Raw genomic sequence first — 26,238 nt, 5'->3', positions numbered from 1 at the left:
ACCGGGACGGACGGAGGAAAAGGCGGCGGCGGCGGCGGAGCCGGGCGGAGGGCGAAGAGGCCGCGGCCCGAAGAGGCAGGCGGCGCTTGCCAAAGACACGCGCGCGCGCGCCCCGGCAGGCGCGAGGAGCCAGGAACGGGGTCCCCCTCCCGCCCCGGAGCCGAGCGGCGACGCCCGAGGAGGAGATTCCCGGCCGGGAGCGAGCGAGCGAGGCGGCGCTGCCGAAGGTGACGTAAGCTCGGCGTCTCAACGGCGCTTTCAGTTAAGGCGCTAGTCCTGCGCGAACTCGCCCCGCGGCCAGGAGGGGCCTCGGCCGGAAGGCCGCGGGGCCAAGGAGTCCCAGAAAGGCGCTGCTGCTGCTGGTGGTGCTACTGTTACTATTATTATATTCATACCCCGCCTTTTTCTCTGCTAAAGAGCTGCTAAAAACGTAGAAAAACCAATAATAAAAAACCCTAAACACTGATAGAATTAAAACTAGATACACGTATACAATCTGTTTAAAACATACCAGTAATTACAATTAAAACTGCACATATGGTTTTCCTACAACAACAAAGAGAGAGAAGCTTAATAGTAATTGCTATTGAATCTCCAGCTTTTGCCTGACTCTGTCCCTTGCTTTCATTCCCCCCCCCCCCCTTGGGCAAGGCTGGGAATATGAGGGTGTTTTATGGGCGGCAGCAGTGAGGTGCAATTATTGCTTCTTATTGTTTTTGTTGGTGGCAAGGGAAAAAATGGTATGTAAACAGGAGAATTCCTGGATGTCAAGATCCAGTTTGGGCAAGTACCCTACTCTTGGTGCAAGAACCCCAGCACAGATTTTAAATCACAGAATGTGCAGCAAAGCAAGGAAGTATAAGCTGTTAGACTTTTAAAATATGCCCTTCTAAATTCCTTCCAAAGTTCCCCTTTTCCCCAGTGTAGAAAAAAAGTAAGGTAATAATGGTTTGGGACGTGGGTGGCGCTGTGGGTAGAAGCCTCAGCACCTGGGCTTGCCGATCGAAAGGTCGGCGGTTCGAATCCCCGCGGCGGGGTGCGCTCCCGCTGCTCAGTCCCAGCGCCTGCCAACCTAGCAGTTCGAAAGCACCCCCGGGTGCAAGTAGATAAATAGGGACCGCTTACTGGTGGGAAGGTAAACGGTGTTCCGTGTGCTGCGCTGGCTCGCCAGATGCAGCTTGTCACGCTGGCCACGTGACCCGGAAGTGTCTTCGGACAGCGCTGGCCCCCGGCCTATAGAGTGAGATGGGCGCACAACCCTAGAGTCTGTCAAGACTGGCCCGTACGGGCAGGGGTACCTTTACCTTTAATAATGGTTTATTTATAAACTCCAAAGGCCAAGTTCATATGCTTTTCCATACAGCAGTCAAAAAATGTTGCATAGGCAGTAAAACCTGATTTAGTTGCAATAGTGGAAGTTCCTAAATTATTGGTATAGGAACACAATAATGGCTTGTAAGAGCCATGCAGTCTGAGCTGTAGCAACCAGCTCAAAACCTTTTCACACTTTGAACTTCTCTGGTAGACTGAAGGGGAACAAAGGCTTGATCACTTAGTCCCTCCCAAGGTGAGAAAAGCCTAGCTGGACAGCTTATTCTGTGGTTTTAACACTTTCATGCATTGATTAGACTTAAGCATGTTGGTTATATGAGGCTAGTTATCCCACAGTTTTCTTATAAAAGAATCCAAGCATTCTGCAAAGCAAGACCGAGGTGCTTCTTATGGACCAGTATTCATGAAGGCAGGAAATGACAGCAATTTGTCCAAAAAACGCTATGGCAGAGACTACATGGTACACATGCATCAGCACAACCAGACACCTTCACCTGCCCTAACTGCATCCAAAACATGTCTTCCCCATACTGGTCTCTAGAGACACACCATGTGCTATAACTCTCCAATGGTTTGTCTTCACCTCCAAAAGCAGTCTTCCATTGTCTCCTGAGCCAAATGGATACCAACTAACATTCTCTTAAACTGGCCAAAAAAAGAAAGAATCGGCATCACTTGTATAATAAGTAGAATAAATATTAAAAGTATTTTCCCTTTCCTTCTGGCAGATCAGCCATGCTGAACTTCTGGGAAGAAGTGCTAAGTCTTGAGCAGTTCTGAAGTTAGTACTAAATAATAAATAAATGCACCACTTTGGGGTTGCAATTCTACATACATTTACCTGGAAGTATGTTCTAATGAACTTCAGACAATGATGTATACAGTGGACGCTCAGGCTGCGAACGTGATCCGTGCGGGAGGCACGTTCGCAACCTGCAGTGCCACGTCTGCGCACGTGCAGGTTGCAAATTGGCACTTATGCGCATGTGCGAAGCACGATTTAGCGCTTCTGTGCATGCACGACCGCCGAAACCCAGAAGTAACCCGTTCCAGTACTTCCGGGTTTCGGCGGGTCCATAACCCAAAAAAACGCAACCTGAAGCGTCTGTAACCCGAGGTATGACTGTATGATCAGCTACATGAATAGGCAACTTTGAATAAACTGTTCATGTGTAAACAAATAGATGGGCAAAGAAGGTCATTACTACCCAGTCCTTTTGCTCAATCAATGTCAATTGCAACAAGAGTTTACAAAGTTACCAAGTCCTTCACATGGGGTGATTATAATAGCTAAGATTTTAAAGGGGATGAATGTTAGCCATGTTTTGAAGACTGCTCATTGTGATGCTTGGAAAAGCTTGTGTAGCTCCTATGTGCTTGATGCTGGAGGGAGAGTAATAATAACCTCCATGGAATGTTGGGCATTCCTACTGGTTGGCCTCTGTTAACGGCTACATGGAGACTGTGGAGGGGCAGGTCTGTCACACAGGACCTTGATGAGATGAGTTCATCTTATTTTTGTGCTCCATTTGGTGAGAGAATGTTGTTCTTAATTACTCTATCTTTAGCTGCTTGCTGAGCTAGCTCCCTTGGGAAATACCTTCCGGTTTAGTTATTCCTGAACGTTTGGGCCTCATTACCATGGGGATAGGGACGCGGGTGGCACTGTGGGTTAAACCACAGTGCCTAGGACTCGTCGATCAGAAGGTTAGCAGTTTGAATCCCCGTGACGGGGTGAGCTCCCGTTGTTCGGTCCCTGCTCCTGCCAACCTAGCAGTTCGAAAGCATGTCAAAGTGCAAGTAGATAAATAGGTACTGCTCCGGTGGGAAGGTAAACAGCATTTCCGTGCGCTGCTCTGGTTCGCCAGAAGCGGCTTAGTCATGCTGGCCACATGACCCAGAAGCTGCACGCCGGCTCCCTCGGCCAATAAAGCGAGATGAGCGCTGCAACCCCAGAGTCGGTCACGACTGGACCTAATGGTCAGGGGTCCCTTTACCTTTACCATGGGGATAAGACAAATGTATACGTCCCTTTTGTCCTCCATTAAATCTGATCACTTACTTCTATGTTCTATGAATAGCCACGGGAGCAAAGATTTCTGATTCCAAGAAACGACAGTTGGATAGATTTTTGAAGAATGGTTTGTGCTTTCTCCAATGTTTATCATTCAGCTCAGGAACATGTTTCCCCTTTTCCTCTATTTGTTATTTCAGTGTGGGACTGCCAGTTCTTCTGGGGCAGAGGTTTTCAAAACTGAACTGGGGAGGAACCGTAATGGCAGAGTTTGCTCATCACTGCTGCTCTTCCCTTGTTTTGTATGTATGGTTGCAGGAGTGTTTGGGATGCGCTCTGAAGTGAATTTTGGCAAAGCAGGATGAACTTGGCCAAAGCCTTACATGAACCAAGAGCTGGCCATGTTCTGAGGTGCAAAGACTTCTGATGGAGGCAGCCAATACAGTTTCTTTGGGTGATACTGGGATTATCTCATTTCCTTGCAGGATCAGTTTTTTCCCAGGGAAAAAGTAGTGGCAAAGCCATTGCCAGCTGTTTCCAGTACTTACGGGATGAAATGGGGACAACTCGAATTCTTTTTAGCTGGCATAGCAAGAGTTTTTATCTTATATAAGACAGGAAGAACAGAGAAGGACTTCTTGATTAGAATATATTCTGGTGTTGTAATTTGTATGGTGTGACAAAGTATTTTCCTTTCATCCATTATATTCTGAATGCTCTTATGGGTGAATAATGCAAAGACATTCAAGACGTTTGTAACAGTTCTTGTTTATTATATACTGCAAAATGAAATTAAGAAATTTATTTTAAAATAAATAAATACCGGGATTGTGAAGGATTTTATCTCGTTTCCTTGCAGGATCAGCATTTTTCCAGGGAAAAAGTAGTTGCCAGGACATTGCCAGCTGTTTCCAGTACTTACGGGAGGAAATGGGGAAAACCTCAAATAATACACTAGTAAAAATCAGTGAAACTCTTAGTCCCGTCTATTTATGGCTTTAAAGGTAATAATAACCAGTGCCTTGCATTGTGCCCAGAATACAAGCAGGATACAAGCCCCCGGTTTAACAGACACTTGCTAACCCATATCCATCATAAGGCGGGCTGCTCCATTTGTACTAGTTGAAGCTTCTGAGCTATCATTAAGGGTAGCCCTACGTTGAGAACATTTCAGTAATCTAGACTCAAAATTATGAAGGCAAGAATGACTTCAGCTTCTGAATATGGAAAGAGGCTGGAGCCTTCTCTCCCCATGGTGCAAAAATCAAGGTTTGCCAGCTTCTGTGCTTGCCTCTGCTCGATGGTGAGTGGAGGCTCACCATCAATGAAAGCAGAGCCTACCACACTGGCAGGGTTTGAAATTAGCAGGGTGCCAGGCGCATTTCGCGCCTAAAAATGATCCATTTGTGAGCACCTCAAAAGGTCTGGGTGACATTTTCTGCGCCTGGCTGACACTCAAGGGTTACTGAAATGTATGTGCTTTGAAGCCTCAAAGCATATGTTAAGGATAGGCAAATATGTTAAGGAGTTTAATAAAGAGTAGAGTGTTTTGAAAACTGAAGTACATTTACTGTAAACACCAAATTAAACAAGTATTAACAATTTCCGTTCATACTTGTTTAAGTTGTGTGATATTAACAATGTGTCACTTTTGTGAATTGCATATTAGTTCATGCTTATCATAATAATAAATAAAAAGTGTTGCTGACCCTCCCCAGAAATGGCAACTAGACTTTCTGTTTTGGTGTCCACAACCCAGGTCCCAGGAGCCATTTGGCTCCTAGCTTTTCTATCCCAATTTCTAACACTGCACACTGGGAGTTCATCATGAAAATATCTTGTTGTTTAGTTGTTTAGTCGTGTCCGACTCTTCGTGACCCCATGGATCAGAGCACGCCAGGCACTCCTGTCTTCCACTGCCCCCCGCAGTTTGGTCCAACTCATGCTGGTAGCTTCGAGAACACTATCCAACCATCTCGTCCTCTGTTGTCCCCTTCTCCTTGTGCCCTCCAGCTTTCCCAACATCAGGGTCTTTTCCAGGGAGTTTTCTCTTAATTAGTTAATAAGTTAGATATGAGATTGATATCCTACCCCTCAGTATTAGTGCTCGCAGACGTAGAGCAGCTTGAAGATATATTTTTTAAAAAATCAAAATTAAACAATTCAGAAACAGTTTAAAATAGTAGAGCAGTAAAAACACATTGGCAATAGGATTACAGTGGTGCCTCGCAAGACGAAATTAATTCGTTCCGCGAGTTTTGTCGTCTTGCGATTTTTTTTGTCTTGCGAAGCACAGTGTCGGTAAAGTTTTGGAAAAGCTTCAAAAATCACCAAAGTCTTTAAAAACCTCAGAAAAGGCTACCACACCGCGTTCTATGAGTTGCTCCTCGAAGTCAAGTCGCAACTGTATTAATGGTGTTAAGAAAAAGGAAACAAACTTGCAAGACATTTCCGTCTTGCGAAGCAAGCCCATAGGGAAAATCATCTTGCGAAGCAGCTCAAAAAACAAAAAACCCTTTCGTCTAGCGAGTTTTTTGTCTTGCGAGGCATTCGTCTTGCGAGGTACCACTGTAAAATCTTAGTGCTCAAAGACAAAAGTGTCAAGCACTTGGGTGTAACTGAACCAGCGCTTCCAAGGCCCATCTCCTGCTCTTTGCCGCTTGCTTTTCCTTAGGCCTGGGACCTCAGGAGGGCAGGCAGACGGGGCCCTCTAGGCTGTCCAGGAGGAATTGCACTTGATGTACTAGTCTGACAGGGTGGAAAGCAATTCATGCCAGATCGAACAGCACCTTCAAGCTTTGAGTGCCACTCCATCCAGAACAGAATGCCACCCTGCCCAGTCCTTTGAATTATCCACTAACTGTACATCCATCTTTTCTGAATTCAGCTGCAGTTTATTTGCTCACATCCCATCCAAACTTTTATAGCTAGCAGCATATTTTTTTATGGTAATGAGAAAGCCTGATAGCACATTCCCTCCAAGAATAAGGAAATTAGTCTTATTCTGAGCTTTAATTTCTTTGTTTCCTTAATTTTGCTAAGCCTCACACACAAACCACAAAAATTACTGGCCCAAATGAAAAGCTAGTAGCTGCCTGACTGTTCATATCTGGGTTGGTCATTTCTAGCACATTAACGTTCCCAAAGGGAGAGGGGAATCCAGTTCTAAATTCCTGTTTAGAAAACTTTCCTTGCCTGGTCCAGCTAACAGACCATAGGCAACCCAGTCAATGCATAACAACAGTGGCAAACCATATGCTTTTGGAAGCCACCAACAGGGCCTGGGAGGCAGTAGCCTATGTGTTGCTCTCCATCAAATGATATTCAGAGATGTACAGTGGTGCCTCGCAAGACGAAAAGAATCCGTTCCGCGATTCTCTTCGTCTTGCGGTTTTTTCGTCTTGCGAAGCAAGCCCATTAGCGGATTAGCGCTATTAGCGGCTTAGCGGGCTTAGCGGATCAGCTGATTAGCGGTTTAGCGGATCAGCTGATTAGCGGCTTAGCGGATCAGCTGATAAGCGGCTTAGCGATCAGCTGTTAAGCGGCTTAGCGGATCAGCTGATAAGCGGCTTAGCGATCAGCTGTTAAGCGGCTTAGCGGATCAGCTGATATGCGGCTTAGCGATCAGCTGTTAAGCGGCTTAGCGGATCAGCTGATAAGCGGCTTAGCGGCTTGGGGGAAAAGGGGGGGAGAGGAAAAAAAAACTGCAGGAACTCGCAAGACATTTTCGTCTTGCGAAGCAAGCCCATAGGAAATTCGTTTTGCGAAGCACCTCCAAAATGGAAAACCCTTTCGTCTAGCGGGTTTTACGTCTTGCGAGGCATTCGTCTTGCGGGGCACCACTGTACTGTTTCTGAAACTTTGATGTTGCATATGTATCATTAATCAGCTCTTATTTTGCATACCTGCATTTACTGTGTTTACTGCATTTACTATTTGATCCTGAGGTAGAGTAGTGGGACAGGACCCACAGGTCCAAGCTGGGGCACAGTATCAAAAAATGAATCCTCAAAAACATGTTTGGGTTAAAAGTGGACCCAAGGTTTGAAAAGGTTGAAGATTCCTACTGAAGAACACAATTCATTCATTAAAAAAAATATATTGCAGGAAACCTAGCAGCTGATTTCAAGACACTCCCTCCCAATTTGTCACATGTTCTCTTAACCGGACAGAAATGTTGTCTTTTGTGTTTTTCAGGTTCCTTCATTCTGTTCTCAATGGAGATTGACTGCACAGGTCAAGGATGAAGAGCAGCCCTCACAGGCCCCTGATTCTCAAGAGACGGAAGCTGTCTTTCCCACATAGCGATGCTGCGAGCGCCTTAGCAGGAGATGAGCCAAGTGGCCAGAATGTTGGGTCTCCGAAGCAGGAAGAAGCAAAGGCTAAGGAGCACGGCACAAACAAAACGGAACCTGGAAATCGAGGAGTCCCTGTGGGGGGGATTAGGATAATAGACCACCCGACCTTGTCAGATGCCCAGGTGGTAGCTATTCCTGCTAACACAGATGTCCAAAGTATCATTGATGCTCTAACAGCCAAGGGGAAAGAATCTGGCAGTAATGGGCCTAGCAAATTTATTCTCATCAGTAGCAGCTCTCCTAGAATGGAGAGAAGAGAGTTCAAGAATCTTTTCAAATCTGATGAGGAGCACAGCCCTGCCCACGACAAAGCAGGAGAGGATGAAAAGTACATTGGGCAAAGCTCTGCATTAATGGAAGAGTTGCTGTCTATGGATGGACGAGAACCGGAAGAAAACAGTATGTAGTCCTTTTTCTTATGAAACATGGGGCAGCCCTCTCTTTGCTTGACTGCTACTAGTTGGTGGGGGGAGGGACAGGGCCTCTTGGGGGGGGGGAGGAAGGGTGGCTTTTAGGCAGTGCATTTTGGGTCTACTCACCAGTAATGAGTACCATCACCTCTTTTGTGCTGGCACCCACAACGCATATATCAAGATGTGAGTACTGGCACCTCTTTTTTAACCCCAAAAGCACTGCTTTTAGGAGAGAGGAGTTGGTGCAAAATACAGTATTCCGAAATGGCAAAGGGGGTGGTGGAGGAAAGTGTACCAGCTATTATACGTTCCCTTGTTTACCTGTGTGCAGTGCTCTGTCCTGGCGCCCCCGGTTGGTGGAGTAGAGGGTGCTGTTGGGTGCTTGCGCCCTGCAGTCTGGAAGCAGGGAACCTGTTCTAAGCAGAGAGGCGTTAGCCTGTCCTCACAACAGATTGCTATTCTGTACAAAGTGCTCTTTTTGTGTGCAAAGTGCACTCCTCATAGTCTCCCATCTCTAAAGTTGCCGCTTGAGAGTGGCAAGTGTGCAGAGCATGATGCCAGAGATATATAGCTCCATTCAATTTACCCTGTAATTGGCAATTAAAGTAGAAGTGTCTTTATGTGCGAGTAATATGAAAATGAGGGACGCGGGTGGCGCTGTGGGTTAAACCACAGAGCCTAGGACTTGCCAATCAGAAGGTTGGCAGTTCGAATCCCCGCGACGGGGTGAGCTCCCATTGCTTGGTCCCTGCTCCTGCCAACCCAGCAGTTCAAAAGCACGTCAAAGTGCAAGTAGATAAATAGGTACTGCTCCGGTGGGAAGGTAAACTGTGTTTCCTTGTGTTGCTCTGGTTCGTCAGAAGCGGCTTAGTCCTGCTGGCCACATGACCCGGAAGCTGTACGTCGGCTTCCTCAGCCAGTAAAGCGAGATGAGTGCCACAACCCCAGAGTCGGCCATGACTGGACCTAATGGTCCGGGGTCCCTTTACCTTTTAATATGAAAATGATAGCAGGCTGTGACCGGATGGTGCTTTGCACCATGTATTATAATCTGTTGTGACAGCATGGGTAGGAAAGGCAGAGGTACAGGGAAAGCTGTTTGTTACATTTCCCCTCTTGGGGAAATGGATTTCCTTGCACCGGGTTCAGAGCAAATTAATTCCTTTGACAGGGGCATGTCTGTGGTACGAGTATAGGAAATGGAGGAGATCACAATTCTGCTACTTTGAACGTGGGAGGCAGGAAAAATTGTGGTGGAACTAGAACAAATTGTTCCAGGCAAGGAACGAGGCAGCCTTAAAGATAACATAGCAAAAGCCGGGGAGCTTATGGTTTAAATCTGCGGATGTCAGTTTCCAATCTTTAAATTATATATTGTCTTTTACTAAAGATTCATAAAAGACTGGTAAAATCATAGCACCATAGAATTACAGAGTTGGAGGGGACCCCAAGGCTCATCTAGTCCAACCCCTTGCAGTGCAGGAATTACAACATATAATAATGGGAATAGAATCTAGTACAGTCAAACCTTGGTTCTCAAACGGCTCCATTTTTGAATGTTTTGGCTCCCGAACGCTGAAAACCCGGAAGTAAATGTTCCGGTTTTCGAACGTTTTTTGGAACCCAAATGTCCAGCGCAGCTTGAGTGCAAGAAGCTCTTGCAACCACTCGGAAGCTGTGCCTCAGTTGTTGAACATTTCAGAAGTTGAATTGTCTTCCAGAACAGATTACGCTCAACAACCGAGATTGACTGTTCTCCTTCAACAATAATATCTACAGTGGTGCCTCGCAAGACGAAAATAATCCGTTCCGCGAGTCTCTTCGTCTAGCGGTTTTTTCGTCTTGCGAAGCAACCCTATTAGCAGATTAGCGCTGTTTAGCGGCTTAGCGGCTATTAAAGGCTTAGCGGCTAAAAGGCTATTAGCGGCTTAGAAAAAGGGGGGGGGAGCGAAAAAAAATCGCAAGACTCGCAAGACATTTTTGTCTTGCGAAGCAAGCCCATAGGGAAAATCGTCTTGCGAAGCAACTCAAAAACGGAAAACCCTTTCGTCTAGCGGGTTTTCCGTCTTGCGAGACATTCGTCTTGCGGGGCACCACTGTACATTCTTAAATTTCTGTCTGTCAGACTCTACTTCAAGGCACAGAAGCAGGACCAATAACATGTTGGCAACCATAACTGTGCATGGGACTGAGCAGCGACAGTATGTGAAGCTCAGTTTACGGTATTTCAAGTGCTGCTGCCCAAACTCCATTGTGGGCCCCTCTCGCTACTTAAAACTCTGAACTCTGTCTGCTTAAGGACAAGCTTGAAGCCTTCTTTTGGGAATCTAGGACTACAGAATGAGAACTTAAGAGTTTGTATTTATCTAGGCAGTGCGGAGACAACAAGCAGTGTCTTGGACAACAGTCTGACTAACATTCAGTGGCTGGGCAATATGAGCTCTAGTGGACTGAACCCTTGCAGTGTGAAAAAAGAAACGGAGAAGGAGAACCAGACCCCCAAGCAGAAAGCTATTAAGGTAAGCAAGGTGTGCAGCCAAATAAAAGCCAAGGAAAGAGAAGCCGAGCCAGGTGTCTGTGCATAGGGCCAGGCTGCAATTCAGAGACTCCTCTTGTACCTGCGCTCTGTTGAGACCAGGCTGCAGAGACGCCTCTCATCTGCTGATTTCCCAGTGTTGGTCTGCCCCCTTCTACCCACTGTACTGAGCAGGGGAGGGAGGGAAGGAGGTAGACAGAAGGACCAGCAGTGCTGCTAGCGCGGGATAGGCTGCTGTTGACTTTTTATCTTCAGGCACTTCACAATTTAAAGTGCAGGGGAGATCTCTGGATTGGTAACTGCAACCCTGTATGGGCAAGGAGGCTCACTGCAAACTGGCTGAACACTGCAGATATTTATATTTATGGTGCCAAATGTTCCATGAAATGTCCTTGCTTAGATGGCAACCTTCATTCTTAAGTGCACCTTTCTTTCAGCTGATAGCAACGGCAGGCTACTTGTTCCCAGCGTATGGGTTGCTTTAATTCATATTTGCATAATGCTATAAATAATAATAATGGGACGCGGGTGGCGCTGTGGGTAAAAGCCTCAGCGCCTAGGGCTTGCCGATCGAAAGGTCGGCGGTTCGAATCCCTGCGGTGGGGTGCGCTCCCGCTGCTCGGTCCCTGCTCCTGCCCACCTAGCAGTTCAAAAGCACCCTTAAGTGCAAGTAGATAAATAGGTACCGCTTTATAGCGGGAAGGTAAACGGCGTTTCTGTGTGCTGCTCTGGTGCCGGTTCGCCAGAGCAGCTTCGTCACACTGGCCACGTGACCCGGAAGTGTCTCCGGACAGCGCTGGCCCCCGGCCTCTTAAGTGAGATGGGTGCACAACCCTAGAGTCGGACACGACTGGCCCGTACAGGCAGGGGTACCTTTACCTTTACCTATAAATAATAATGGATTGCAATTATTACATTGCAATTATTACATTGCAATCCTACCTTGACGTTCACCAGGGAGAGAACAGCTGGTGCAGGGTCATGCGGTGAGCAGCTTTGTTGCTTGTGAGGAACTTAAACCTGACTCATGTCCCACATTCTGTTCACTGCAGCACACTAGGTAGTTTCACAAACACAGTAAGGAAACCTGGGTTTTCCTAATGTAAGCTAATGTAAATTAACCGTACATAGCATAAGAAGGTAAGACCGTTGCCATGCTGCAGTTTGGCTGGCGGCCACAGGTAGGCCTGCGAATTACAGTATCGCAACAGACTTCTGTGAAATGCTTTGCTAATGGACCTTGAGAAGAGAAGAGGACTAGGGAGATGCATGCAGGTGGGCAGCTCAGACAATTTGCAGAAGAACTATTAGAGCAGGCTGGGGCAGCTTCCCTAAAACCGTCCTGTTCGGCCACCACTCTGCACCTCCCTGCTCCTGAGGCAGAAGTGTTGTCTGGGTGAGATGCGCAGGAAGAACACGGCTTCACAGTCAGACTGAGCCGGATTTCACCCCTGCTTATCCTTTGATGAATGGAGGGTTAATCCTGCTCGGTTCACTAGGATTCCATCCAAGCCCGCTCCTGATTCAAGCAGGGTTTGTATCCCATTGTTTTAGCCCCACCCAGCTGTCAAATTTGGCCAAGAGGGCCGATCAAAGTAAAGATCTCACTCATGGAGCCAAAAAGGTTTCCTCTCTCTGAGGAGCAGGTGGGGATTGGCAAACAGGGATGCAGCCCCGTGGACTTTAAATACTTGCCCATTAAAATGGCTAACCCTAACCTATTCAGAGGTTCACTGTTTGGTACATCAAAATCCAGACGCTCTTCATATAACTAACATTCTACAGGCCCTGCACCCTTCATGTTGTCTTCTTGTCAGGCCGAGGAAGGTTCTGCAGCTTCTTCCTCTACTACCTCATGGCAGGAGTCCTTCTCCGAACGTCCCCCCTACTCCTACATGGCCATGATCCAGTTTGCCATCAACAGCACTGAGAAGAAGCGCATGATGCTGAAAGATATCTACACCTGGATTGAGGATCATTTCCCTTATTTCAAGCATGTAGCCAAGCCTGGCTGGAAGGTAACAAATACTGTGACCTGTAAAACTTGCATGAGGAAAAGCTAAGGGAGAAAGTGCATTATGCAAACAACTATCAGTTTTCTCCCTTCAGGTGCAAATGTTACCAGGGCTATGTGTATTCTGCAGGGGGGGAAATTAAAATGCTGTGCCAAGAATAGCAGAATCCCGCAACCTACATTAACCATAGAAATTAAGCACATTAATATAATTCATCTGCTTTTGCATAATTCTGTTTTTCTTGTTTTGAATAGGATTCCCCCTGTTTCTTATGTTCAGTCTGTAGCAGGCTTGGGGGGACTCCGAGGTTTGGAGAAGTACAGTCGTGTCTCTAGTTGTGTTAGGTTCATGTTGCGGATTTTCGGGTTACGAACGCTCTGCACGCTTCGCACATGCGCAGGAGCGCTCTATTGCATCACATGCAGAAGCGGCGCTCTACTTACGGACTTTTCGGGGTGCGAACGGCACCCTGGAACGGATCGCGTCCATAAGTAGAGGTCCCACTGTAAAAAAAACATTGGGGGGGGGGACTACACGCAGGGGGGAGTTTCTCAGTAGCCATGTAATGCTGATTGTGAGATCAAGGGAAAGACAAAGGCAGGTAGAACAGGAGGGGGATGGGGGGGCCTTGCCAACTAATGGAAGCACTGAAAAGGAGCAGCCTGCACTGCAGTGTTTTGTTACAGGTCCATATTGTGAATAACTCCTCGAGTGTATTATCATGAGGAGGGGTAAGGAGCTGTGCACTCCTATTCCACACCTGTGCTTCTGAGATTTCTGCAGGTATTTTCCTTCCAAGTGGGTGAACATCTTTTCAGCCAGAAATGCTGCAAACCTGTGGTTGTGTATTTTTTCTTGTTTCGTTTGTAAGAAAATTGAGGTTCTCAGGAAGTTTTGCTGTACAATTTATTTCACTTTCTGTGCTTTCTTGATACCTGTTCAGAATTGCAGCACACACACACACACACATACACATTCATATGCATATAGCTAATGAAATGAGGATGAAAAGCATTTTATATGAACAGGCATTGATGTGAACCGTTTGTGGAATTGCAGAAATTAACGATCTTGATGAGCCTGGTGTTTTTAGTATGCACGTGAGGTTCTATTCACTCATTTATGGTCTCTTGCCATGCTGTATATTTACAACGCCTTGCCCACAAATTCCTGGGTGAGACAATGTATATACCTGCCATCCTGTGTTACGCTGTTCTAAATTATTGTGAAAGCAATTGCATGTAAGAAAGGCACACATCAGTGTGCATCACTTGGTCATTTGGCATTTGAGGGTCCAGTGGTTTGTGTGAAGCGACTTTACTGAAGCATATTATATGTGCTGCTTGACTTCTGATGGATTGTTCACATTTATATGGAAAACATCCATTTGTACTGCAGCCATGAAGCGATGACTATGTATGTATTAACTGGCCTTGGGGCCATGGAAGTGAATTCAGAATATGAAATGAACCACAAAGCAGTTTACTTAAATTGGCAAGCAAAATCTCCTGGTTCAGACATGCACGCTCATCAGTTCCTGACTGCAAAACCAAGCATCTATTTGCATATACAAAGAAGCCGCCACATAATAATAACCACAAACAGAACCCCCGTATCACCAGATGTCACCTTAAATGAAATAGTTCTCAACTTTACTCAGACTTCTTGTCAAGGCGGGAGAAGCACTGAACGGAAAACGAGGGCTCTTTTAAACTTCGCCCTGTTGCTCAACTGCCTTGTGCAAGAGAGATAAAAGATGCAGAGCCCTCAAATATTTCACAGTACCTTCACATAATGTATTTCACTCCTGGTACCAGTTCCAGATTCAATATAGTAATTTAGAAGAGATATTTTATTAACAAGCAAAGTTCCATATAAACGCAACATCCACCAACTGAATTTAATCTTCTCCCACTGAACAAGCCAACTCAGAGGCTTGCTCTTAAGAAGCCATTCATTTTAAAGGTACAGTAACAGATATCAGCATTGGGGAGTGTGGGCAAATGGGGCTGCGCCATAGGGGAGAGGATAAGGCATGGAAATGGGGGGTGATCGGTGCAAGGGAGAGTTGAGAAAAGTAAGGAGGGTGAACAGAAAAGGGGAGTGAAGATGAAAATATGGGAGCAAAGAGGGAGGAATGAGAGTGAAGATGAAAGCAGGGGCATGAAATGGTCTGAAGAATAATGGCGTGGTCACTTCAAAATTGAGCAGAAGGCAAAAAGGGTGCTTAGTAGTTACAATGTGTAGGAGGAGCAAGATGCATCAGGTTGCCATGGGGCTGGTTTGTGTACAAAGGAGCTTGCACAAAGGGAGGAGGAGGAGGAGTAGTCATGGACATGGGGGTAAAGGTGAAAATGGGTGCAAAGTAGGGCTACAGAAGAGAAGCGGCTTGCAAAATCGGGTTGGAAAGGTGAAAAGTGAACTCAGCAGTTGCATGGGGCGGGAAGAGGAAGCCCTAGGGGGTTAAAGTGGGGGATATGGCAGGGGCATACAGAGGATTCAAAGCCAAGGTCTTTGTGAATTATCAAGATTTCATCTGAAGAATCCACTGATAACAAAAAACAGCAAGCATTTCTCCTTTCCCATCCAGAACTCTATAAGGCACAATCTTTCTCTTCATGACATGTTTGTTCGAGAGACATCTGCCAATGGCAAAATCTCATTCTGGACCATTCACCCTGAAGCCAACCGCTATTTGACACTGGACCAAGTGTTCAAAGTGAGTACCTTTCATGCAGAAAAGGAGATTGCCCTACCAATTCCTGATTTCTCAAGCACCTGGCTATTTCCATTCTGAGGAGGCAGGTGAAGACATGCTGGTGAGCATTGGATCACCTAGGTTTGGTATTAGAAGGGAAATGGATCACTTGAATTCACAGAAAGGAAATTCTTAAGTACTGGTGTGGCTATAAACCTTTTAAGAGGGTTAAGGAATGCTATCTCATTGTCTAGTTAAGTGTGGGGAACATGTGGCCCTCCAAATGTTGCTGGACTTCAACTCCCATAGCCAATGGTTAGGGATGATGGGAATTGTAGTCCAGGAGTATCCAGAGGGCCACAGGATGTGGAACTAACATACTTGGATTTCAGTAAGCCTTTTGACACAAGTCCTCCATGAAATTCTTGCAGAGAAGCTGGTAAAATTTGGGCTGCAGAAGATTATTGTTAGGTGGATTTGTAGCTGGTTGACTGACCGAACCCCAAGAGTGCTCACTAATGTTTCCTCATCATCCTGGAAAAAAGTGACAAATGGGGTGCCACAGGGTTCTGTTCTGAGCCCGTTGTTGTGCTCCATCTTTATATACTGCAACTTGGATGAAGGAATTGAAGGGATGTTTATCAAATTAGCAGATGACACAAACTGGGAGGGGTAGCTAATGCTGCGGAAGACAGAATCAGGACAACAGATTGGAGAGCTGAGCCAAAAGTAACAACATGAATTTCAATAGGACAAATGAAAGGTTCTGCATTTAGGCAGGAAGAACCAGATGCACAAGTATAAGATCGGGGACAACTGGTTTGCCAGTGGTACATGTGAAAAGGATCCACAAGCTGAACATGACTCAGCAGCATGATGCAGCAGCAAAGAGCTAATGCTATTCTAAGCTGCATCAACAAAAGTCTAGTGTCCAGATCAAGGGAAGGAAGAGTCCCACTCTATTCTGCCTTGGTCTGACCCCACCTGGAATACTTCAACCAGTTCTGGGCATCACAATTTAAGAAGGATAATGACAAGCTAGAATGTGTTCAGGAGAACTATCTGGCAGAGCTGTTTGACAGTGGAACTGGCTACCTTGGAAGGGAAGGTAAAGGTAAAGGTACCCCTGCCCATACGGCCAGTCTTGCCAGACTCTAGGGTTGTGCGCTCATCTCACTCTATAGGCCGGGGGCCAGCGCTGTCCGGAGACACTTCCGGGTCACGTGGCCAGCGTGACAAGCTGCATCTGGCGAGCCAGCGCAGCACACGGAACGCCGTTTACCTTCCCGCTGGTAAGCGGTCCCTATTTATCTACTTGCACCCGGGGGTGCTTTCGAAATGCTAGGTTGGCAGGCGCTGGGACCGAACGACAGGAGCGCACCCCGCCGCGGGGATTCGAACCGCCGACCATGCGATCGGCAAGTCCTAGGCGTTGAGGCTTTAACCCACAGCGCCACCTGCGTCCCGCTACCCTTGGAAGGTAGTGGACTCCTTTATTGAAGGTTTTTAAACAGCTTGGATAGCCATCTGTCTGGAATTCTTTAGCTGTGATTCCTGCATTGCAGGATAGGACCCAGTGATCCTTTGGGTCCCTTCCAACTCTGCCATGATTCTATGGTCCCCACCTCTAGTCTAGACACATGAATTCCTGGTTGCCATTGAGAAGTCATTTTTAAACAATGGGATGAAAACTGGGAAAACTAGGAATTAATGGAGAAATCCGATATATTAACATAGTAGTCAATGGGTAGCAGTATGTCTACCCTCAAGCAAAAGGCGTTCATCTGAAAAGTTTGTTTTTCACAAATGTTCAAAAAATGTCAAATCCAGATCGTTACCTGCCATTGCAGTTTGTAAAGGGCTTGGCTGACAGAGTGTGTCTTAAGGCAGGCTGTTAATGCTTCAGGCTGGAGGTTAGGCAGAGATTTGGATTCCCTCCGTACAATTCCTCTGTACAAAATATGTCTCAGGTTTTTTCTAAGCCAAATCCACAGCTTATTTGCGTACAGAAGCCTTGCACTCCAGTGCCCTGTAGATGCAAATAGGTTGTGTGTATAAAGGTTGGCTATAGGGACGTGGGTGGCGCTGTGGGTAAAAGCCTCAGCGCCTAGGACTTGCCAATCGAAAGGTCGGCGGTTTGAATCCCCGCGGCGGGGTGCGCTCCCGTTGTTCTGTCCCAGCGCCTGCCAACCTAGCAGTTTGAAAGCACCCCCGGGTGCAAGTAGATAAATAGGGACCGCTTACTAGCGGGAAGGTAAACGGCGTTTCTGTGTGCTGCGCTGGCTCGCCAGATGTGGCTTTGTCACGCTGGCCACGTGACCCGGAAGTGTCTCCGGACAGCGCTGGCCCCTGGCCTCTTGAGTGAGATGGGCGCACAACCCTAGAGTCTGTCAAGACTGGCCCGTACGGGCAGGGGTACCTTTACCTTTACCTTATAAAGGTTGGCAAAATTTTAAAAACAACACACACCCCAAGACCCTAAGTAAGGAAGAAAAGGGGCTAATTTTTGCCATGTCTCCATGGATTGCTATGGACAACCCACACTTCTTTCCTTGCTAAGAGAAAGTTGTGTTTGGGGGCGGAGGGTTGCATGAACCAGGAAACCCACTTTGTGGTTTGGCCTGGTTATTTTAAAAGTTTTTGTTGAAAAGTGCCTGCTCCTTGTTCTCCCCCAATCTAGCCTCAAACAGGGCTAACCTTCTGATCACTGGAAGCTCTGGAAGCGTTTGGTATTGTACAAAACTTTCAGCATACTTTCTCACTGAGGACTCACAGATTGTTCTGTACTGTCTGCTGTGCCCAAATGTTCCTTTGTTGTCCGGTTTAGCTGACAATTTCCTTTTCATTCCTTTTGTATACTTGGCCACCACCAGCCACTGGATGTGCAGTCACCAGCATCACCCGGGCTCTTGGAATCAGTAAGACCTTCCCTCCTGGTTGGGCTTGGGTTTCTTTCTTCCCTCTTTCAGTGCCTGCAGATGTGTAGAGGTTGCTTTACTAGTCAGAGCTGAGATGCTCCTGCAGCTTCCCCTTCTGTGCCTCCTTCAAGCGTGTGGGAAATGTAGGGGCTGCCTTGGCTACCTGCAGTCATGCTACTCGGACCGATGAGTGGATACTTAAGTTTATTCACTGCCTATTAATTTGGGGGAACAAGCAAATATTTGGTCAAATGGTGGGTTTTCAGTACATTTTTTTAAAAAAAAAACTGCAAGTGATTAGATTATTTTTGTTGCAATGCTTGGTTTAAAGGAGCAAATGAAGCCTCTTAATATATCTTTCTAGAACACTGTGAGAGAGAGCACAATGGAGGGGGGAGGTGAGTGGAGGGCAGGCTCATGGCATCATTGCTTGCATCCTGACAGCAGCCAACATTGCTGATAGGACTGAAACTAAAAACTTTTCCATGTGATGATAATCTTGCAAATAGCTAGTTTGACTGACTCCGTGTGTCAAGTGGCGCTGTCTCTGTTTGCTGCTGCTCCTTTTCTTCTGCCATTGTGCTCAAGCATGTTGAACTTGGGTAGAACGAAACACACTGCACAATTAATCTTTTTACCTTTATTTCTTCAGGCAGTGAGAGTTATCAAACTCAGCTCCTTTCTCTCTCCACCCCCCTTCCTGCCTGAAGAACAGCTGTGGAAGGAGTTCTGTTGTGCCACCTCTGTCAGGCTCTATGGGGTTTGTGGGGTGACAGTCAGCAAAGACAATGGTGTCTCCTTGCAGCAGGAGGTGACACATATTGCCCCATAGCTCTGTGGGACTGTGCCAGTGAAATTCCTTATATTAGTTCAGCACTGCCCTCCGGATCCATACAAAGCAGCTGGGCAATTGCAGCTTCTCTAACTTTTGTTTTCTTGTCTCTCTTAATCTAAAACTAATGTAGCAGCAAAAGCGGCACATTCCAGATCTACAGAAGAGTATGAGAGGCACTAGCAGTCGTAAAAATGAGCCACAGACTGCACGTGAGTGTATACTCTACACCTCTACCAATCCCAGGGAAAGTGGCATAATTCTTCTCCCTAACGAAACCCCAACAGTGGATTTAATGGGAACTGTGACAAGGGCGTTTTCTACACATGTTGGAGGTATTCACCTGGTGTGCATGTGAGGGCTGGAGGGCTGTAACGGAAAAGGCAAAGCAAGGCAGGAAGCAGAGACCAGCAAAGCAAAGTTCCGGGGGTAAATGTCAGTCCTCCGTAAGGGCCAGGCAGAATTCTTAGCCTGGGGGTGAACGCCTGCAGCCTCCAGGCACTCAGCAAGACCTGGCAGTACCTGCTACATGAGAGCACATACGCTTACTTGCAGACAGTCCCAGGTTCAATCCTTACTTCTCCACTTAAAAGAAGTACAGGGAAAGGCCTCTGTTGCCCGTCAGAGTAGCACTGATCTGGCAGGATCCTGGGTTAACTCTACAGAAGGCAGCTTCATTATTCAAGATCTTTCCAAGCTTCTTCCCCAGCGTCTGTCTGGGTATAATACAAACTCCACTAACGGGCTATGGACTGGGACTTTCCATGTATGTGGAGACACTGAAAAATTCCCAGGTTTGAAATAAAAGGTCTATGTACAACCATCGCCTGCCAACCTAGCAGTTCGAAAGCACCCCCGGGTGCAAGTAGATAAATAGGGACCGCTTACTGGCGGGAAGGTAAACGCCGTTTCCGTGTGCTGCGCTGGCTCGCCAGATGCGGCTTTGTCACGCTGGCCACGTGACCCGGAAGTGTCTCCGGACAGTGCTGGCCCCCGGCCTATAGAGTGAGATGGGCGCACGACCCCAGAGTCTGGCAAGACTGGCCCGTACGGGCAGGGGTACCTTTACCTTTACCTTTAAGGAGATCACCAGGGGCGCGGGTGGCGCTGTGGGTAAAACCTCAGTGCCTAGGACTTGCCGATCGTCAGGTCGGCAGTTCGAATCCCCGTGGCGGGGTGCACTCCCGCTGCTCGGTCCCAGCGCCTGCCAACCTAGCAGTTTGAAAGCACCCCCGGGTGCAAGTAGATAAATAGGGACCGCTTACTAGCGGGAAGGTAAACGGCGTTCTGTGTGCTGCGCTGGCTCGCCAGATGCAGCTTGTCAAGCTGGCCACGTGACCCAGAAGTGTCTCCGGACAGCGCTGGCCCCCGGCCTATAGAGTGAGATAGACGCACAGCCCTAGAGTCTGGCAAGACTGGCCCGTACGGGCAGGGGTACCTTTACCTTTATGTACAAACATAAAGCATGGTGCTAGTGATCTAGCGAATGAAGGGGGGAGGCAGGCAGGAAAAGCCCGCAAGAGCCGCACACAAGCTCCGTGCGGCTCTTGCGGGCTTTTTCCCAGGAGGGAGAAGGGACTGGCGCGGCCAGTCAGTCCCTTCCCCCTCCTCGTAGAAAAGCCCGCAGGAGCTGCGCGCTCCTTAAAGGGTGCTCAGCTCCTGTAGGCTTTTGCAGGAGGTGGGGGAATTGCCGGGAAAGGCTGTGCAAGGCTAAAGAGGAAGCCAAGGCAGCGAGCGGGATGGATCGCGCTCCCTGCCTTGGCTTCTTTGCTCTTTGGGGCTGGGGGGGGAACCCGGGCTTCCCCGGCAGCCCTGAGAAACTCTTGATTTCCCCCTCTAAAAACTAGCTGTGTCTTGTGGTCCGGTGTGTCCTATAGAGCGAAAAATACGGTACTTCCCAAGCCACAACAAGCTGTCAGTAGAATACTCACAATAGCCAGTCTAGTGCCTTCCATTCCCAGAAAGCAAGAAATTACTCTTGTGTGCAGTTTTGAATCGAAGGAGGACACTGATGCAACTGAGATGAAAGCAGAGATTTCCCAGTACAAAACTGGGAAGGCCCTGGTGGCTGATCAATTAAAATTGAGGAAGCACCTTTTATAGATACTGGGCTAAGACCTATTTTTTCCTTCCTAGGCCGAAAAATGAAGCCCTTGCTGCCACGTGTCAACTCCTACCTAGTTCCAATTCACTTTCCTTTGAGTCAGTCCGTCATCCTTCAACCTTCTTCCAAGATGCCTCTTCCTGCATCCCAGGGTGCCTCAGAGACCATGCAGAGCAGCAAACCCGTGTGCATTGCTCCAAAGGTCAGACTGTATATCAGTGCCCAACTCCATGCTTGTGCCTGAGAATGAGAATAAATTTACAGCCTGGCTGTCGGGGCAGGCATTCCCCACTTCCAGAGTGGCTCCCCTCCTTCCACATTTGTACTGAGGCCTTGATTTGATAGTGCTGTTTTGTAAAGGATATTGCACTCATTGGGTATAATCGCCACAATCACCCGAGACATCATCATCATCATCAGATAAAATACAGTGGTACCTCGCAAGACGAATGCCTCGCAAGACGGAAAACTCGCAAGACGAAAGGGTTTTTGGTTTTTTGAGTTGCTTCGCAAGACAATTTTCCCTATGGGCTTGCTTCGCAAGACGGAAACGTCTTGCAAGTTTGTTTCCTTTTTCTTAAAACCTTTAATACAGTTGCAACTTGACTTCGAGGAGCAACTCATAGCACGCGGTGTGGTAGCCTTTTTTGAGGTTTTTGAAGACTTTGGTGATTTTTGAAGCTTTTCCAAAACTTTTCCGACACCGTGCTTCGCAAGACGAAAAAATCGCAAGACGAAAAAACTCGCGGAACGAATTAATTTTGTCTTGCGAGGCACCACTGTAAAAAAAAATCCTTCCAGTAGCACCTTAGAGACCAACTAAGTTTGTTATTGGTATGAGTTTTCGTGTGCATGCACACTTCTTCATATACCTTGTTGATGGACTTCCATTTCATGCAGCTCAACGTGGTGCCTTCCATAGTTCTAGTTACATGTAAATAGCCGTGTTGGTCTGCCGTAGTCTATGGCAGACCAACACGGCCACCTACCTGTAACTATCATCATCAGATGTATGCATCACTTATTGTATACTATACATCACATCTTTAAGCAACTTACAAAAGATTGAGAACCAAAAAAGCATAGCAGAAAATCAAAGCAATACATTAAAACCATTTCAGTGGCCCATAAAGAAGCCCTCCAAAATTATTTAAATGGTTTTAAAAGCTCCCAAAGCAGCTTACAAAACAAATTCATTACCAGTATACACCAGTAAAAGGAGAGGAGCAAAAAAACAAGTTGTATTTTGTATTCCCATTTTGTATTTTTTCTGTTGTGCACCACCCTGGGATCTTTGGATGAAGATACACACATTTAATTAGTAAAGAATAAAAAATAGAATACATTTACTGCACAGCATTATCTACTCAAAAGGCAGTCCCATTGGGTTCATGGAGCTTACTCCCAGATAGGATTGAAAACCTAAAGCCAGCATATAGGGATCCCAAATACTATTAAAAGCTTGAAAGAAAAGGATGAATTTTGGGGCCTAATGGATTAAAATGGAACCTGTCTGAGGAGGGAGTTCCCCAGTGCTCTGAACCAGTCCTACAGGAATAAGGAGCTGACTAGCTTCCGGTTACCAGCTCCCCATGAGGGCTGCTTGGACTTGGGGGTAAAAGGCAGCATTTCTTTCAAGCTGATCCTGTTGAAGGTGTGCTGCTTGTGTAGCCGAGGGACAGGGAAGATTTGACCCTCCAGATGTTGTTGGACCTTTTGGCTATACCTGCCTCTGGCATGTGGTACCCCAAGTACTGGAGTGTTTCAGGGGATGAGAGTGACACTGCTCCCCAATACTAAGAGAGAGAGAGCAATCTCTTGCTTTGCCCTCATCTTCATACGTCAATTGCCAGGAAGAGATTTCTCCTCACAGCGAACATTTGTGGAAAGCTCATTACAAATGGTTAAATGATATTAAGCAGAGCACCCATCAAGACACACATACTCACACATCTGTATCTTAATGTAATGTCCTTAACTTTTCTGTTACTTCCTTGATTTGTGAGGGTTTTTTTTACCAATATCTTGCTGTCAAATATCCTTTACTGTCTCTCATTCTGTCTTCCTATTGCAGGTGTTGCCGTCCAGTGAAGAGCCAACCCTGCTCCCAGCTCCCATCCCCATCAAGGAGGAGACTTGTGATGGAGAGTTATCTCCATTTACATCCCAGCAGTCCATAAAGCAGGACACCTGTTGGATCAGCAAAGAATCATTTGCCGCAGCCCTGCATATAAAAGAGGAGAGTCACAACTTTCATTCCAACACATGGGCGCCTCAGTTCCTCCCCACAGCGCCTACAAAGGTAGAGCCAGTGCAACTGGGTGAACAACCAGACATAGTCCTTCCAGCCCCACCTGCAAAGCAGAAGAGAGCATTTACAGCTCTCAAGTCACCATCTCGGAGCAGGTTGGACACACTGGTTATAAAGAGACAAGAGAGGCAAGAAATGGGCAGATCCAGAAGGAAACAGCACTTAGCCCTGCCTTCCTCTGAAGAACCAGTCCTCCTGCAACCCACCAGTAGGTCAGAGTCATGCACGGTGGGAAATGACCCTCCCTTTGCAACAGATACTCATCCTCTGGAAAGTACATCTCAGTTTAGTTGCTCTCAGGGAGAAGTCATTCCTTTTAAATCTGCAATAAAAGAGATGTTCTGCAAGCTGCCCATTTCTTCCATACCTAGTAAAGCCCCCATAACCACCCCAGCACCATTCCTGGCAACTACTGACCCCTGGAGATTGGCACCTTTGGTCAAGGAACCTAGTGATCTGCTTTGCAGTCCTGTGAGAACTCCTCCAACCTCATTAATATCCCTTCAGGGGAACTTGGACATCCTGGGACTTGGCAGCACTCCCTTAAGGCCATCGTTATGTGATTCTCCACAGCTGCCACTCCTAAATGCAGAAACCAATGACATGGTCTCTGGGCCCTTGACGAGTTCTCCTGCAACCAGCAAACAGTCGTCCCCAGAGCTTCAAGCCTCTGCTCTTCCTGAAAACCATTCATTCTTGGAAGGCCTGATCCTGGACACCATGAATGACAGTTTGAGCAAAATCCTACTAGATGTCAGTTTTCCTGGCCTTGAGGATGACAACTTGGGTACTGATCTCAGTTGGTCACAGTTAATTCCTGAACTGAAATGACCACATTTTGTTTATAGATTCTGGTTTAGTGCAAACCACCAAGGGACGCAGTTGGTGGGTTGTTTTTTAACTGACTCCCAAGCTGTTATCACATTAGGATGATCCTATCATATAGCTGGTCATAGAATGATCCAGAAGCTGCTTGGAGTCCTAATGGATCCACTGGACAATCAATGACATCTAAGTCTCTTACTTACAAAACATAGTGAAAATCCCTTTTAATAGCCCTTCCATTTGATAGAGCGTCTAATGTACATATGTTGGCCTTTGTATATATTTGTATATTTTAGTGCCTTTTAAAGTATAAAGATGGTGACTAAATGCAAAAGAAGATGAGATTCTTGTATGTTTAATATGTTTAATAACTGCAGAGAGAACATCAGCTGGTTCTGTTTGTAAATAAAATAGATGCATCTGCCAAAAGTTTTCTGTTACACTACACATTAAATGCAAGTGCTCTGAAATCCTACGTGGCCTTCGGTCACTTATTTCCACTTATGGAAATAACTACAACAAATAACTATTCTTTGTTTTGTGCCTTTAATAGGAACCTAGCATGAAGGAATTTAGCAGCCAAAGCATTTCCCATTTCTGTGTCCCTGTGAAGAGAAGGCTTTAGCTGCACAACTTTTTATTCCAGGCTCCTGTTAAAGGAACAGGAGTAGGGCCAAGGAAAAAATACATTGGCAACCATATTGAGAATTCATGCACCAGCAAATTGAAATGTCTCCAATCAATCAGAAAAAGGAGATTTTGATTGCCATAGAGACAACTTTTAAATGTGCTCAGGTGGGATTTGGAGCTGCCACGTTTTAAATCTCACTATCACTGCTGGTGTCACTTTTCCTGAAACACCTGGTGCTTAAATGCCCAGCAGAGCAGTGGCGCAGCTTGGAGGCTCTGAAATCCTCCCAGTAGGGCAAAAGTAACTTCTGACCTAGCACAGCCACACAGACAGAGGTACCACTTCTGAGTAGTGATTCGTGCAAGAAGGGTTGGAAAAAACATGGCCCTACCAGGTGGGAATGCCTGCCACTGTAGTCAAACCAGGTCAGATGCTGCTTCCTTTATGGGGACATGCTGTTCAAAGTTTTAGAATGGTTGGCTAAAGTGGGGCTCTCTGACTGTTGTTGGACCCAGCTTTCATCAGCCCCAGCAGGGCCAAAAGTGAGGGGTGATGGGGGTCCAGCAACAGCTGGAGGGCCAAACCAGATCCAACCACTTAGCTTCCCAACTTGAGCACTTGATGTAACCTTCAGCAATTAGAGAAATGGGGAAGAGCTTCAAAAATTGATCCCGTAACCTTCATTTGGGGAAAGGGAGCACTTTTAAGCAGGAGATCAAACTTCAAACACACATTTTAAAAACTTGTTTCCCTTCTCTTATATCATATGGGTGAAAAGAAAATAAAGCAATTGTGTGAAATGTGATTTGTCTTATGCATTGCATAGTCTGGCCTTAAAGAATAAATGAATCAATAACCCCTGCATAGAATTACTTCAGCCACAGTCTGTGTTTGTGTTTCTTCTAACAACCTATGCAATAAAGCCAGAGTAGAAAGTGTGATTCTGAGCAGTGTGTTTCCTTAGCATCTTTCATGAGTCTGCAAGGGGCCAGCATTAGTCTTTGTCACAGTTCCTGGCACATGACATCACAACTAGTTGCTGTGGGAATTTATCACGCATGTGTGAGCCAGGAAGCCAGCTTGGAAACATCAAAGCACACAATGGAATAGAACACAGCTGCAGACAGAAGGAAAAGGAGCCCTTAAGAAGAATAAAGGCAAGCAAATCCCTGGCATCTTCTCCAGGGGCAAATGTGATTTTTTCCCATCTCAATGGCAGCATAGCATAGGGAACATCCGTCTGAGGAGCTC

The 26,238-nt window shown here is 46.6% G+C and overlaps 1 protein-coding gene across 6 annotated transcripts; it reads left to right on the top strand.

Annotated features, from left to right (window-relative positions):
* The first annotated feature begins 47 nt into the window (after positions 1-47).
* Positions 48-25,928, top strand: FOXM1 (forkhead box M1). Of its 6 annotated transcripts, XM_028744112.2 has the most exons (10): positions 49-227; positions 4,206-4,350; positions 7,544-8,103; positions 10,488-10,636; positions 12,471-12,671; positions 15,259-15,387; positions 18,240-18,284; positions 19,250-19,328; positions 21,253-21,422; positions 23,295-25,928. In XM_028744112.2, the coding sequence occupies exons 3-10, from the start codon at positions 7,590-7,592 to the stop codon at positions 24,360-24,362; spliced, it is 2,355 nt and encodes a 784-aa protein (XP_028599945.2). In that variant the 5' UTR covers positions 49-227; positions 4,206-4,350; positions 7,544-7,589; the 3' UTR covers positions 24,363-25,928. The 6 variants fall into 6 exon arrangements, with proteins under 6 accessions (XP_028599948.2, XP_028599947.2, XP_028599950.2 ...); XM_028744115.2 differs by lacking the exon at positions 18,240-18,284 and having other exon boundaries at positions 48-227; XM_028744114.2 differs by lacking the exon at positions 4,206-4,350 and having other exon boundaries at positions 48-232.
* Positions 25,929-26,238: the final 310 nt, after the last annotated feature.

Source organism: Podarcis muralis, chromosome 9, assembly GCF_964188315.1.
Source record: "Podarcis muralis chromosome 9, rPodMur119.hap1.1, whole genome shotgun sequence".
Lineage (NCBI taxonomy): Eukaryota > Metazoa > Chordata > Lepidosauria > Squamata > Lacertidae > Podarcis > Podarcis muralis.
The sequence above is the reverse complement of the archived record's forward strand: the minus strand, read 5'-3'. Positions and strand labels throughout refer to the sequence as shown.

Bases quoted from the DNA above. Each gene is read 5' to 3' on its own strand.
- FOXM1 (XM_028744114.2), top strand. From the start codon at position 7,590: ATGAAGAGCAGCCCTCACAGGCCCCTGATTCTCAAGAGACGGAAGCTG. The intron at 10,637-12,470 runs GTAAGCAAGGTG...TCTTCTTGTCAG, and splicing joins CCAAGCAGAAAGCTATTAAG to GCCGAGGAAGGTTCTGCAGC. The intron at 18,285-19,249 runs GTAAGACCTTCC...AAACTAATGTAG, and splicing joins CACCCGGGCTCTTGGAATCA to CAGCAAAAGCGGCACATTCC.